Genomic DNA, 14,711 nt, shown 5'->3' with positions numbered 1-14,711 from the left:
GCAAGCTCATAAAGATCCATACAGATTTTCAATTTGAGAGTCTAAAAGTGAGCAGGCTATACTGATCCATCTTAGCAGAATGTCTAGGAAACTCTGTAAAGACAATACCACTGCTATAACCTGCATTTAAGTAAAAAACAAAAAACAAAACAATTGACAGAAAGTTAAACATAGACTTCATCTCGCCATGTTGGTGTCACTGGTAATAAAGATTGTGAGAGGACCCGTTTCTAAAATATTTGCTCGGTCGATGTTTACCTCAATAAAATATTACCCATCAAAACCAAAATGGTTGAATGTCATCCTAGCCTTTGGAAATTCAGTCCCTCTTTGGGCTCTCCTGTCCAAGCAATATCATGACGATGTTGCAGAGTATAAAAGAAGAAATGGGTTGGAATGAATGGATGAATAGAGCTCCTTGCTTTGATGGATTTGTATGCTGTGAAGCCCATTTTGTTATTTTATTCTTCAATAAATAGTAATATATCCAATATGAATTCTGGTTAATTTTAAGTGTGAGTTCAACATGAAAATCCAGAATAAAAGTTTTTAAGGAAAAAAAAAAGAAAAGGTAAACATAAACCCAGTTGCTAGGTAAATCTGTACTTTGTATCTGCAACATTGCTGCACGGTGTACTGACAATCGGCAAAACTCCATCGACTGTAATGGACAGCGTGTCAACATGGAGATTACAGGCTTTTCACTGAAATGGGTGGAGTTGAGGGCAGCCATGTACTTTATAGGGGGTACAATTATTTGAACTTAGAAGTTTTTTATCCTTTAAACTTAGGGAGCAACTAGAGGAGAAAGCCAGTTACTAATGTTATCCACTACAACCTAAAAAAATGCTAGCAGGTATCTTTTTTTTGTAGAAGAGGCTTTGTATGTCTCTGACAGCATTTTTTTCTTTCCATGTACACAGCCTGTAGCACATATGCAGTACACATTCCCACTACTTGTAAGATGCCAATAGTGGAGCTGTGCATCAGGATGATGCAATTCCATCATACATGCACAGGAATTAAATGGTTAATGGCTGTCCAATGGTTGAAGAAAGAAGAGCAGAAATTGACAACACCCAAACTAGGGAGCAAAGACTACTATAATGTGCTTAGCATACTTGCACATTATGGCAAACGCATTAGAGACCCGCTGCTGCTTGAATTCAGAAATATTCCTCGGTTTATTGGGAATGTGAATTACAATAATCTAAATCATTCAGTCAAGCAAACTTTAAAAGTGCTCCTGGGCAAGACTACATTGCCTTTTCATCTCTATGTGCCTCTTTGTAGTGAGACCTTCCCATCCGAGACCAGAAGAGCACAATACTCACAACAAGGGGACACACTGCCAGTCAGATTCTAGCTCCCAGCCGAAGGTCAAATCCTTCTGGGTATGGTATTACAAAAGAGATAAGTACATCATTTTAAAACCATATTTTCCATTAATATATGCAGATGCTGGTTGCCAAATCTTGTTACCTCAATCCCCACTGTATGATGCAGTATAGCAATAAGAAGCACGTGTTCCATCATCAGTCGGTCTTGCATTCTGGCCGGAGTAATACAAGCATTGCAGAGAATGCTGGTTACAGTATCATTCATGTCCTTTCTACTGTTGGTCATGTACAGTTCCTCAAGCTGTCCGCTGATAGAGGCCATGTTTGGTTCACTCAGTCTAAGGAAGACAAGAAAAAGGGTCAGCATTCTCTTACAACATGTAGAACTCATCACTAATGTTTTGAGGAAAATATTTAACTGGATCACTACTCCTCAGTACAGGACAATGACCCGATTTGTGTTTGGCAAAGGGCTGTTTTCTTTGTGAATTGCTGTTCCCAAAGAAAGAGAAGTATTCTGCTAGATGGGTTATTTTAGTGATAATGATTAGTCAGGTTAGAAATTAGGGGTTTTCATTTATTTGTTAAAACGAAGGTAAGGGTTTAGGGGGATTATTTTCATTCATACAAATATTTCAATGCCAGCTGCGGCAATAATCCAGCATATTAGTTAGTGGCTGGATTCAAGGGATAAGGTTCAAGTATACCTGTCACAAGAGACTAATGCAGCTGCCACTGTTTACCTCTTCTTTGGAGAATGCTAGTTTTCTGGCTTCAATGCTTTATATATTATCAACTGGGAACAAGTACAGAGATACGGAATGTTGACACTCACTTAGGATGGCCATAGAAATCTAAAATTTCAGCTGATTCTTCCTAAACTGCCCAAAATTTGAGCAGTAGTGGCCCTGAAAGTACCACCTAGCTCAACAAAAGTCGATTTTAAGATCAACAAAACTGGTTGAAATATTATCGACAGGACAGTAACTGCTTCCTATCGAAAGCAGTCAATGTTCAGGTATTTGCGCAGCTGTAGTTGCCTAAATGCAATACCTGGCACTGGAGGTTCCTCCATCCAGATTGGTAGCATGAATGGGGAATCGAGCCGTGTATAGCTAAATTTACAACATGCATATTCTGGGTCAATGCCTCAAACATATTGAGGACAGAGACAGCCAGCTATCTAGCATTTTCAAAAGGAAGCCAGAATTGCAGCTCCTATACTTTTCTCAAAACAAGTGTACTTTAAAAGTTAGAAAGAAATCTCTACTATGAGAAATAAGTAGACAAGGGCAAAGCAACAGTTTATCTTCAGGAATTCAATTCACTATATTTGGATTGAACTTCCCTGTTCAAAAATAGAAAAAAACTTCAACATGTACACAGTGCTATTAAACACTAAAAGAAGGTGGTTCACAAGAAAAGTACATACTGATAGTAAAAATCTGTCACAAAAAGGTGATTCAGCTCCAGGTATCACTGTAAGGGCTCATGTACACTGCAGCTGATAAACGGATGTTCAGGAGCTTTTCTGCATTTTTTTCAGCAGCCCCTGAACGCTCCCTATTGTTTTCCTATGTGTCCATGTACACATCTTCGTTTACAGTCGTTTGCAGGCAGTTGAGTTTACAGTCGTTTTTTTTAACGCACCAAACTTGCGTTCAGGATTAGATTTTATCAGCGTTTCAAATGCCAAACACTTGTAAGCATGGCTAACCGTGTTTAGAAGCGTTTTTAACTGTTCTATATCCAAATGCTGTCCAGAGCCTTTTTTCATCCTCAGAAATGCATGCAAAGCGTTTTCAATATATTCAAATGGACCCGGTACACCAGCGCAGTCAGTTCCAGGTTTTGCGTGAAGGAAAAAATGCCGCATTATGCTCATGATGGATTCCATAGTAAATACAACCAGAAAAGACAGGTCATCTCAACACATACTGCTCTCTCTGTTGCTGCTCTCTCTATTTCTCTCAAAATGTCTGAAATAGTTACTTTTTTACTGTTTTTCAGTGCATTCTGGGCATTTTGGAAGGTCTCCTGATGTTATCTTTAAAAAAACTCTTCTAAACGCAAACACGTATAAACGCAGTATGCAAACGCAGCTAAACAGACATTTTTTTAACACACGTCTTCCACCAGTCAGTTTCCATCGTTCAGAAGTGTTTTCCAAAGGTCCTGTGTACATGAGCCCTAACTATCGTTGTAAGCGCCTTACTAAGCACTCATGTACAGAAATAGGAGGCGGCAATTCCGCACTCCACCAGCAGGTGGCACTTTGAGTGAAATGTAAAATTGTACTTTTAACATGGTGTGTCAAGGTAGCCATAAATAGATCAAGATTCATCCAGCTCAGCAGGGAATTCTCTTGATTGAACAAGTTGGAAAACTTTTGTTGATCAACATCTGCAGCCGCTGATTAGTTTATTGTGATAGTGCTGGGTGCAGCTGTCAGAATACAGCATCCCAGCTGGTGGGGTGGTGGAATCCTCCATTCACCACCATTGTGTGGATGAAGAAATCTGCTAAATGTATTTTCCATCATTTTACCTTTTACAAAAAATAAAGTAAATAAATGCACTTTTTTTGCAGGTAAAAAAAATAAAAATTGCATTTATTTTTTTTCTAAGGAGCCTGCGCAGCATTGCAATCTCAGGCTCAGCAGACTCTCAGCATAGCTGTTTGCCTGTACCTCATATGGGCAGGCAGTTACATGAAAACAGGAAGATCAATGAACTACTAGAGCGCTCATCAGCACCTTCACAGTTCATTGAGAACTACAAGCCATCAGCCATAATGATGGTACTTGCAGGCATTTATTCACAGGAAACTGTGAATGAATGATGTGACCGTGTGAGCAGAGCCTTGCATGGCTGCATTATTTTAAAATTGGGACAGTGGGTGTGTGGAAAAGATCCCTCACCCACTGTCACAGGGATGGTGGATCAGGGGGAAGAGGCTGCAGATGATGGAACAAGTAACATGTTCTGAAGGTGAACTTATCCTTTAACCACTTAAAGACCACCCTATAGCAGATATACTGCTACAGGGTGGTCCTCATGTGCAAAATCATGTATATAAATGTGATTCAGCACTTCCTCCTAGGGGGGCTTTCGCTATGATCACTGACAGCAGAAACCGACCTGTGGGAGCCGGAGAGTGGATGTCCACCACCACCCGCAGCTTGTAGCTATGTAAACAAAGCAGAGCTCTGTTCTGACAGGGGAAGTGGTGGATCTTGTGTCCCTCCAAAGCAGGAAATAAGATCCATCACTTCCCTTAGTAAAAGTAGCACACGGTGAATAGAAAACACATAGCTAGGCACACAGTTAACCCTTTGATTGCGCTAGAAGTTTAAACTCCTTCCCAGCCAGTGTCATTAGTACAGTGTCAGTGCATATTTTTAGCACTGATCACTGTATTACTGTCACTGGTTCCCACAAAGTGTCAGTTAGTGTAAAAATGTCTGCCGCAAAATCGCAGTCCCATTATAAGTTGCTGATCACTGCCATGACTCGTATTAAAAAAAGAATTCCCGTATATATCGCATAGTTTGTAGGCACTATAACTTTTACGCAAACCAAACAATATACGATTATTGGGATTTTTTTCTTTTATAAAAAATAAGTAGCAAAATAGATATTGGTCTAAATTTATGAAGAAATTTGATATTTTAAAAAAATTTTTATTGGATATGTTTTATAGCAGAAAACGAAAAAAAAACTTTTTTCCAAAATTGTCGGTCTTTGTTTATAGCGCAAAAAATAAAAACCGCAATTGTAATCAAACACCAACAAAAGAAAGCTCCATTTGTGGGGAAAAAAAAGGACATATATTTCATTTATGTACAGCATTGCATGACCGTATAATTGTCAGTTAAAGTGACGTAGCACCATTTCACAAAAAATGGCCTGGTCAGGAGGGGGGGGTACATTTTCTGGATGTCATGTGGTTAAGAGGTGATTCCCTCGTATTGGAAAGATAACCTCTCAAAGTGAAAATCTGACAGTGGTTTTAAGCCTCTTCTACTCTATCTATATGTATATATAAATCCCTATAGATATACTTTAAGAATTGTCTAAAGGTCAATTATAACTGAAAGTATTCCTTTCTTCTGTGATTTGATGCAAAGCCTGCCTTTCTGCAAAGAAGATCTACAGCTGATCAATCATGAGCTAATTAACAATTAGGAAATACAATAGATTAATGTCTAGGTATCTATTATAGTATAAGGACACAGATGAGGATGGAATAAAAATCTCAACTTCCAGTTGCAAAGGGTAAACTCCATACATCACCAAATGACCCGCAGCATACGTGCACAACAAGAGAGTAAATTAATTAGCAGAAGCCTGTGAGTGATTTAAAGTCCATGGAGTTTCAGCCTGTCAATTAAAAATATGAACTATAAAGTAGTTGATGCACTCCAGGCCTGGAGCCAAGACAGAGCACACAACTCAGGAGAAAGGACACCATTATTTAGGTGGATCAGTCATGTGATACCTGTTCATCAATCCTTTCACACTCTTCTTCAGCCTCTCCAGTTCTTCCCTCTTCTTAGCATCCACAGCTTCAGAGGACTGTCTTAGTTGGGGAGGGACATACTTACTGCCCACATCTTTGGAGTTCTAAGAAACCAGAATATGAAAGACACATTTAATAGAAGACCAACATCAATCACTTAGCAACCTGTTAAGATTCTTCCGTTCATTTTCCAACCTGTAATAGAGACAGTTGACATCTAACCAGTTATCACAGGAAACACAATTTCCCCTAATTTATAAAGGTCAGTGTGCATATAAATCAAATCTAAGAATGGCAAAGTAAAAATGGACCAATTAACATGAACCTGTGCCCAGATCATGCACACTAAAGATTTTACATTATCTGAACAAGCAGTAAATCACTTACAAACAAGCCCTCATAAAGCTCTGTGTCTATAAGCATTGTGCAGAAATTCATTCTTTAAATTTCACAGCACAGGCACAGCTGATTTCTATGAGAGCAGATTTTGGAAGGCCTTCTAACAAGCACAACCAGCAGGTGCTACCATGCTTTTAGAAGCCAACAGACATGGAGTTCAGAGTCATTTGGGCTCGTTCAGACAGGGAAGTAGAGTGTAAAAATAGGCATATGAGGTGCAATTTTACCACTCCCCTTTAACTAACACAGTGGCAGAAAGAGGTTGTACACATGCCGCAGCATAAATGATACCCCATGTCATGTTCAGCAGGCAGTACCACTGCTAAATGAGAGCCTTTCAAGTGAACAGGGCTGTGATGCATCTGTTGTACAACAGGTGTAACGTACACAGTTGTGCCTCAGTGGTACAGGATTTTCAGGGTTAAAACAGGCAGTGAAGAGGTGACATATCGTCTCCCAGCCACTTGTCAACCACCCTCCTAAAGCAATTTCCTGTACATCAACCTTTCAGAGGGATGGCAAAGGCTGCCACCAGTGTAAACATGCTCTTTGCTGTGTTCTTTGCAAGTAATTTACTTCAGTTTAAAGCAGAACCCCAGGCAAAAACTTGCTTTTTTTTTTTTTTTTTTATTAAAATGTGCTGTGTAATCCCCAGCTTCGGGGGTATGAACCGCACTGATCGCTATGTCTAGAGGTACTATAAAGGCTGTGGTTACCTACGCAGGCCATACACTATACAAAAATCATTCGAAAGCACTTTCAAAAAACAATAATACAATTGATATATTTTTGGTATATTGTATATCCATTGTTATTCTATCCCCAGCTCAGTCTCCATAAAGCTCCAGCCTGTGGGCAGAGCCTTGGCTTCATCACGTATAATGCAGGGACATAAACCCCAAATTATACATGGAGGAAGCTGGACTGCAATCGTAGCCAGCTTACAGAGGCAGCTGCAGGAAGCCAGAAACGGGACTGGGGGGAACCTACTGGAGTGAGGAAAAAGGTAAGTATTCACTCCCTATTCCGGCAACCTAGACATATCGGGCCTTTAACCCTTGCAATGCAGGAGTCTCCATTGCAAGGGGGATTTTTAAATATTCCTGGGGTTGGTCTCATGAGGTGTATGTCACTGCCTGGATCATTTCCCATTTTTATGTTATACCACATGGGTGTATTGTTTTCATACAGAATCTTGCTGACAGAACCTGTGTAAAAAGTTTACTCTCTGTACGCATGTAATATTTGTTCTAATGTTTATATGCATATAGCACAGATGGACCCTATTGTCCATCGCAGCTGCACAGAGTCCACATGTAAATAAAGTGCAGCCGATGGCACCACCACCAATCATTTACTATTGATGTTGACAAGTCGGCCCTGAGTGATTCTGCCCATTCGCTGCTGACACATGATTGATTCATCCAGTGGTAAATGTAAATATCAACAATACGTCATCAGGCACAGCAGTGCCGCTGCTACACGCTGATATTTACATGTCGGCCTAAAGCATTGGTCAATGGGGTCCATGCACACCATATAAACATTAGCAAAAAATAAAAAAAAAAGTTTTCTGTGTACAGCATAAAATACAGTCCATGCAGGATTGTGAGAGCAGAAATATCTAATTTTGGTTTATGCAGTTATCCACTGTGGAACGTAGGAGTTCGATTTGTACACAGAAAATTGTACATACATGTGCATCGCTGCTGGACACTATACTTCCGAAGATGAGGCTCTCATACAGAAGCCGTACTATTCCTCCTCTCCCCTTACCTATTCACAGAACACATTGTATTCTGTGAACCATTTACACACTTGTGCTGTTTAAAGGATACGGTGACCTGAGTCTACTTTATGAACACAACCTAAAATGTAACAGAAAGATTTTCTTGACTTCATGATTAATCATTTAAAATGTTACTAAACCCACAACAGTAAAATTAGTCTGTATATGCAGAAAAGCATGCTTGTAATACTCAGTGTGGAACATAAAGGGTTAATCCTCTGCATTGTGTAAAAAGGCTGTTTGATCCTGACTTTTCTGCCCCTCTTCTTGTTCAAATGTCTACACTGATAAGACAAACTGAACCCGTAGCCCTTCTGCACATGCTCAGTTTAGTGTGTACTGCTAGAGTTTTTTTTTTTTCTTGGGGGAGTGCATGTGATCAGCACAGGGCCAATCAGCACTGTCCAGACAGAGGGTCAGGGGTTTTGCATCCTCCTAGAGCAGAAAGAAAACTCCTCCTACAAGCTTTAACCAGTGCTCTGCTGAAGTCACAAGACTGCTCTAACTGCTGATGAGAAAAGGTATTTAGCAGTTTATATTTACTAAAATAGTTGCATTATCATGCTCTGTGTACTGTGGGAGACTAGATATAGTGAATACAGGCTCATGGGTATAATAACACTTTACGCTAGCTACTCTCCAGTGTTTCCCCGTATGTACAGGTGAAGCTCGAAAAATTAGAATGTCGTGCAAAAGTTCATTTATTTCAGTAATGCAACTTAAAAGGTGAAACTAATATATGAGATAGACTCATTACATGTAAAGCAAGATAGTTCAAGCCGTGATTTGTCATAATTGTGATGATTATGGCTTACAGCTCATGAAAACCCCAAATCCACAATCTCAGAAAATTAGAATATTACATGCAATCAATAAAACAAGGATTGTACATAGAACAATATTGGACCTCTGAAAAGTATAAGCATGCATATGTACTCAGTACTTGGTTTGGGCCCCTTTTGCAGCAATTACTGCCTAAATGCGGCGTGGCATGGAAGCTATCAGCCTGTGTCACTGCTGAGGTGTTATGGAAGACCAGGATGATTCAATAGCGGCCTTCAGCTCTTCTGAATTGTCCGGTCTCATGTCTCTCATCTTCCTCTTGGCAATGCCCCACAGATTCTCTATGGGGTTCAGGTCAGGCGAGTTTGCTGGCCAATCAAGCACAGTAATCCCACGGTCATTGAACCAGGTTTTGGTGCTTTTGGCAGTGTGGACAGGTGCAAAGTCCTGCTGGAAAATGAAGTCAGCATCCCCATAAAGCTCGTCTGCAGGAGGAAGCATGAAGTGCTCCAAAATCTCCTGGTAGACGGCTGCGTTGACCCTGGACTTAATGAAGCACAGTGGACCAACACCAGCAGATGACATGGCTCCCCAAATCATCACAGACTGATTAAAATTTCACACTGGACTTCAAGCATCTTGCAGTGTGTGCCTCTCCATTCTTCCTCCATACTCTGGGTCCTTGGTTTCCAAATGAGATGCAAAATTTGCTCTAACCAGAAAAGAGGACTTTGGACCACTGAGCAACAGACCAGCTCTGTTTTTCTTTAGCCCAGGTAAGACGCTTCTGACGTTGTTTGTTGTTCAGGAGCGACTTGACAAGAGGAATACGACATTTGAAGCCCATGTCCAGGATTCGTCTGTGTGTGGTGGCTCTTGATGCACTGACTCCAGCCTCAGTCCACTCCTTGTGAAAGTCCCCAACACTTTTGAACTCCCTTTTCCTGACAATCCTCTCCAGGCTGCGGTCATCCCTGCTGCTTGTGCACATTTTTCTTCCACACTTTTCCCTTCCACATAACTTTCTATTAATGTGCTTTGATACAGCACTTTGGGAACATCCAACTTCTTTTGCAATTACCTTTTGAGGCTTTCGTTCCTTATGGAGGGTGTCAATGATGGTTTTCTCCACAACCGTCAGGTCAGCAGTCTTTCCCATGATTGTGATTCCTACTGAACCAGACTAAGAGACCATTTAAAAGCTCAGGAATCCTTTGCAGGTGTTATGGCTTAATTAGCTGATTAGAGTGGGACACTTTGAGCCTAGAATATTGCACCTTTTCACAATATTCTGATTTTCTGAGATTGTGGATTTGGGGTTTTCATGAGCTGTAAACCATAATCATCACAATTATGACAAATCACGGCTTGAACTATCTTGCTTTGCATGTAATGAGTCTATCTCATATATTAGTTTCACCTTTTAAGTTGCATTACTGAAATAAATGAACTTTTGCACAATATTCTAATTTTTCGAGTTTCACCTGTACATTCTAGTAACCAAAAGGTGAACTCCAAGCGAGCAGGTACTGTAAATACACAGAGAGAAACATATGTGAACGGTCATACCAGCCAACAAATTTGTACATCTCTATCAGACAGTACAGCCAAGAGGGTGACACCATATTCTATTAGCATTAAGGAATACAGTGCTTTCGCTTCCCCAGTGGGCAATCTATCCCTCCCTGACCTCAGCTGCTACGGCTACAAAGATCACACACAGCTTTTGGACCGGTGTGCTCAATCCTTAGGTGTTTGTAATGTCCTGAAGTTCAGGCAGAACGTAGAGAGTGGGGGAGGGATACCTAGTCAGAGTTTTTCTGGACAATGTACAGCCAACATGTATGGAATGACAAAGGATCACTTTTTTTTTAATTTACTCTGAAGAGTGGGTTGTAATGTGCTTGGGATGCTGCAGTGCTTTTTTTTTTCTGGAAAACTCCCCTAAAAGGTGAACCCTTTAAAGTGACTATCATTTAAAGATGGGTTCACACTAGTGCCCCCCCAAAAGTCTGAAGTCATATTCCAAGATACTGTATTTGGCAGTCAAAACCTAAAGAGCGTATTAGAATCCAAATTTCAGCAACAAATTTGGACCCACAGGGAGCTTCTGGCAGACTCTTAACATTGCCTGATATCAACAATTTAAAGGGAAACTATAATGGTGTGATCAGATCTAGATTTTCCAACTTATACAAGGTTATGAACTGATGCAGAGTTCTCCCTAGATTTTTTTTCCTGTTGGGTGTGGTTCAAAAAAAAAAAAAAAAAAAAAAAGAATTGCAGCATCACTAAGAGATGGACATCCCGCACAAGCCCCCTATGTAATAGTACATAGGGAGTGACAGTTACGCTTCATGAACTTGTCAAGGAGGGGTCTATTAAACCCCTGATATCTCCTCTGCAAGAGTACATAGGGAATGACAGTTACCATTTTTTTTTAACCTATGCCTCAGGGGTCTATTATTTCTCATGTCTTCTCTGCCCCCAGCCCATACAGACTGGGGACAAAGAGTTCTTGATCTGCTACTTACAAGGCCACTGCCACTAGAATTTTCATATCTCTTAACCTGGAAGTGCTTAGAGCTTTGGATCCAACCTAAGCAGAAGAGACCTGTGAACAGGAGTTCAACAATTTCCCATTCTTCTCTATTCTAAATTCCCCTGCTGGGGACTACACGGCGGAATTTGAAGGCAGGAGCAAGATCTGCAGAGGCCGGCTTGAAAAGAAGGCCCTGGAAAAAAATTGTTGTGTTTTACATTATTAGTATAAACATTAATTACAGATAAAACTTTCAACCTGGCTTGGCTGGATGAGGAAAGGGACAGAATGGACATGAGCAAAACAGGCAGCATTGTACACTGTAGGTGCAGGGACTTCACAAAAGGCTCAGTAGGACTGTGAACAGCAGAACCCAGCTACAAGTGCCTATTCAAGGGCCATAGCAAAAAAAGTGATTATCTCAGGTCTACTATAAGGCAGTTATACCCATTTCCCTCTCTGCAGCTAACTCCAAACTTAAAAGACGAGTATGTGTTTTTCCCCCCAAATTATACTTACCTAGGTGGACACAGCATTGGTCTGATGCTGCATCTGTCCCCTGCTGGCTCCAAATGTGAGAACTCAGCATTCACATGACTGCTGATCATTGAGTTCTCACAGCCGATCTGAGCAGAGACTGTCAGTCACTGCTATCTGCTCTGCCCCCCCTTGCACTCTGGAGTGCTGGGCTGTGGAGGGGGAGCGAGAGGTTGACTCAGGCTCTCAGAGATCCTCTGAGAGGTTGAGTCAGGTTCTGCTCCAGATTCTGGGGTGGATCCCGACTTTAAGCCTGGGTTCACACTGATGCAGGGAGGAATATGCAGTGGTTTCTGTGCAAATTCCGCACCGCATCACAATCGCACCCCGTTCCTGCCAACTGCTGCAGATGTGTATGTTAAGTTAACAACACCCCGAAATCGGTTCGCAAAACAAGGTGTGATGTGCAGAATCAGATCGCATGGGTGTAAATACCCATACGATCTGATTCTAGTGCAGACAAAAAAAAAAAGGGTCCTGCACCTTTTTGGTGCAGATGTGGTGTGGTTTGAGCCATACATAAGGTATGGCTCAAATCACACCGCACAGAATTCACATGTGATTTGCACAGGAATGTGGTGCAGTTCCTGTGCGAATCACATGCGATATGCCGCACCACATCAGTGTGAACCCAGGCTAAACTCAGGTTCTTTCCCCAGCCTGGACCAGCTGAGTGATGTCAGCCGACAGCGAGCTTTCAGCCCACTCTCAGCTAAAAATGGGTCACAGGAGTGCAGAACAAACTGCACTCCTGTGATCCATAGAAGTACAGCCAAAAGAGCTTTGTCTGTACTACTTATTTAAGAAAGCACCAAACACTACAGGGATCTGTGGAATGGTAGATCTTCACTGCAGAGTCACACCTGTCTCCCTCAGCAGAAAATAAGAGCCTGCTAGATTGTACAATTCATATTCTTCCATAAATGAAGTGCTTTATGCTAATGACATGACCACATGCCAGTTCAAGTCTTTTGGAACTTTAGATCCCAAAGATGTCTCCCATCCCATAACATCAAATATATTCTGATCATTCTTACCGCAGCAGCAGGAAAGGGGAGATTACAATTTTACAGTGGTAAAATATGCTGTAGCTATAATCGTGGTGTTTTTCTCCACCCCGGGAGTTACAGGAGGTATGTACAACCATACACGCGTGTGCATGATGTATTCCCTGAATACAGACATTTTGCATTAGGTGGGTGTGTCATATGGTCATACTTGTGTTTAGGCTGACAGGTGTTCTAACCATTGCAAACCTAGCTCACCAAAATCCCACCTTGTTGGCAACAGCAGCGTCCTCCTCATCTCCACCGTCTGGATCATGTCGTAATGTCTCTTTAGACTGATCTTCTTCATCCTCCACCTCCGATTCCTGACCCACACCATCATCATCCTCACTGTGCTCCTCCAGAGAATTATCCTCATCCTCACCTTCCTCCTCCGCACCACTCTCACTTTCTTCCAGTCCATCCTTATCTTCCTCCTCACTCCCCCCACTTTCATCCTCTGAATCTTTTTGGAGGGGATGATCAGATAGTCCCCAGATCTTCTGAACAGTGTCCTCCTCCTCCTCCTCACCGTAAAGCCCAGACACAGAGCTCCCCGGCTCCAGCACCCCCAGGATGTAATCCAGACCATCCTGAGTGAAAGCCTGGGGCAGGGAACTCTTATTCTTCCTCTTATTCATCCTCAGACTTCTCTCCAGCTTCCGGATCTCCTTCTCCTCCTTCTCATTGGCCTCCAGCAGAGCCTTCCTCCTGGCCTCCTCTCTGCTCATCTTCTTCCTTCTCTTCCTGGCCTCTGCCTTCGGCCTCCCCCCAGCTGGACTCTGCCTGTCCTGTCCTCCAGCCTCTGCTCTCTGGACTGGGGGTGTCCGGGGAGCCTTGTCCTTCTGTGGATCCTTGTCCTTCTGTGGAGCCTCCTCTGCGGGCTGGGCGCCCACATACCTCCTCTGATAATACTCCTTCCTTCTCAGCTTCTTGGACAGGCGCTTCTCCTTCCTCAGCTCCTTCCGGCTCTTCCCTCTACCTCCAGACCCCGAGTGATCCCCCGATACCCGGCTATTGCTGTTCTGCGACCCGCCGACCTCCGCCTTCTCCACGAACGTCTGGACTGACAGCGCCAGCTTCCGGATCTTTGCCGGCCGAGACCCAGCAGGGATCTTCCGCTTCATCTTCCTCTTTAATTTCCTATGTTATACACCACTGAGCGGCTAGCATGGCCAGCACTCGGCACTCATGCCTGGCATGGGCGCCGCCATGTTGGAGACAACGAGCTGCTTCCGTCCTGTAGAGCGGCCAGAGTGTCAACCTGAACATGGCACATGCTGCACAGCGCCCCCTGCTGGACACTCTGAGCTGTACATGTGTCTGGTCTAATTATTGGCCCTAACTAATTAAATAATAATACTTTTTTTATTGTTATTATTCCTTTGTTATGAATATTTGTATTGTTATTTAGCCACCGTGCTGCCCACCTGGCAGTACTAGGGTTGTTGGTCTGAATCTCAACCGCAGCACCACCTGCCTGGAGTTTGTATGTTCTCCCTGTGCCTGCGTGGGTTTCCTCCAGGTACTCTGGTATCCTCCCACACTCCAAAGACATGATGGTAGGTTAATTGGCTCCTGTTTACACTGGCCCTAGTATGTGTATGTATGAATGTGAGTTAGGGACCTTAGATTGTACGCACCTTGAGGGTTAGGGACTGATGTGAATGTATAATATATATATGTAAAGCACTGCGGAAATTATATATATTATATATATATAAGTACCTGAAATACATTTTTTTAAATAAAAT

The 14,711-nt window shown here is 42.2% G+C and overlaps 1 protein-coding gene across 1 annotated transcript in view; it reads right to left on the bottom strand.

Annotated features, from left to right (window-relative positions):
* The window catches only part of NOM1 (nucleolar protein with MIF4G domain 1), a 32,045-nt gene extending 17,851 nt beyond the window's left edge, over nt 1-14,194 (bottom strand). The window contains exons 1-3 of the mRNA XM_089693549.1: nt 13,188-14,194; nt 5,841-5,965; nt 1,483-1,678 (exon numbers count right to left, since the gene is read on the bottom strand). Coding sequence (XP_089549675.1) covers nt 1,483-1,678; nt 5,841-5,965; nt 13,188-14,084 — 1,218 coding nt within the window. The 5' untranslated portion in view covers nt 14,085-14,194. The remainder of the gene's footprint in view (nt 1-1,482; nt 1,679-5,840; nt 5,966-13,187) is intronic.
* Between the last annotated feature and the right edge of the window lie 517 nt (nt 14,195-14,711).

The sequence above is a fragment of the Staurois parvus genome, unplaced genomic scaffold, assembly GCF_062004578.1.
Source record: "Staurois parvus isolate SC_StPar_1 unplaced genomic scaffold, SC_StPar_1.0 ptg000005l, whole genome shotgun sequence".
Lineage (NCBI taxonomy): Eukaryota > Metazoa > Chordata > Amphibia > Anura > Ranidae > Staurois > Staurois parvus.
Note: the sequence above shows the minus strand (reverse complement) of the source record. Positions and strands in the feature narration are given on the sequence as shown.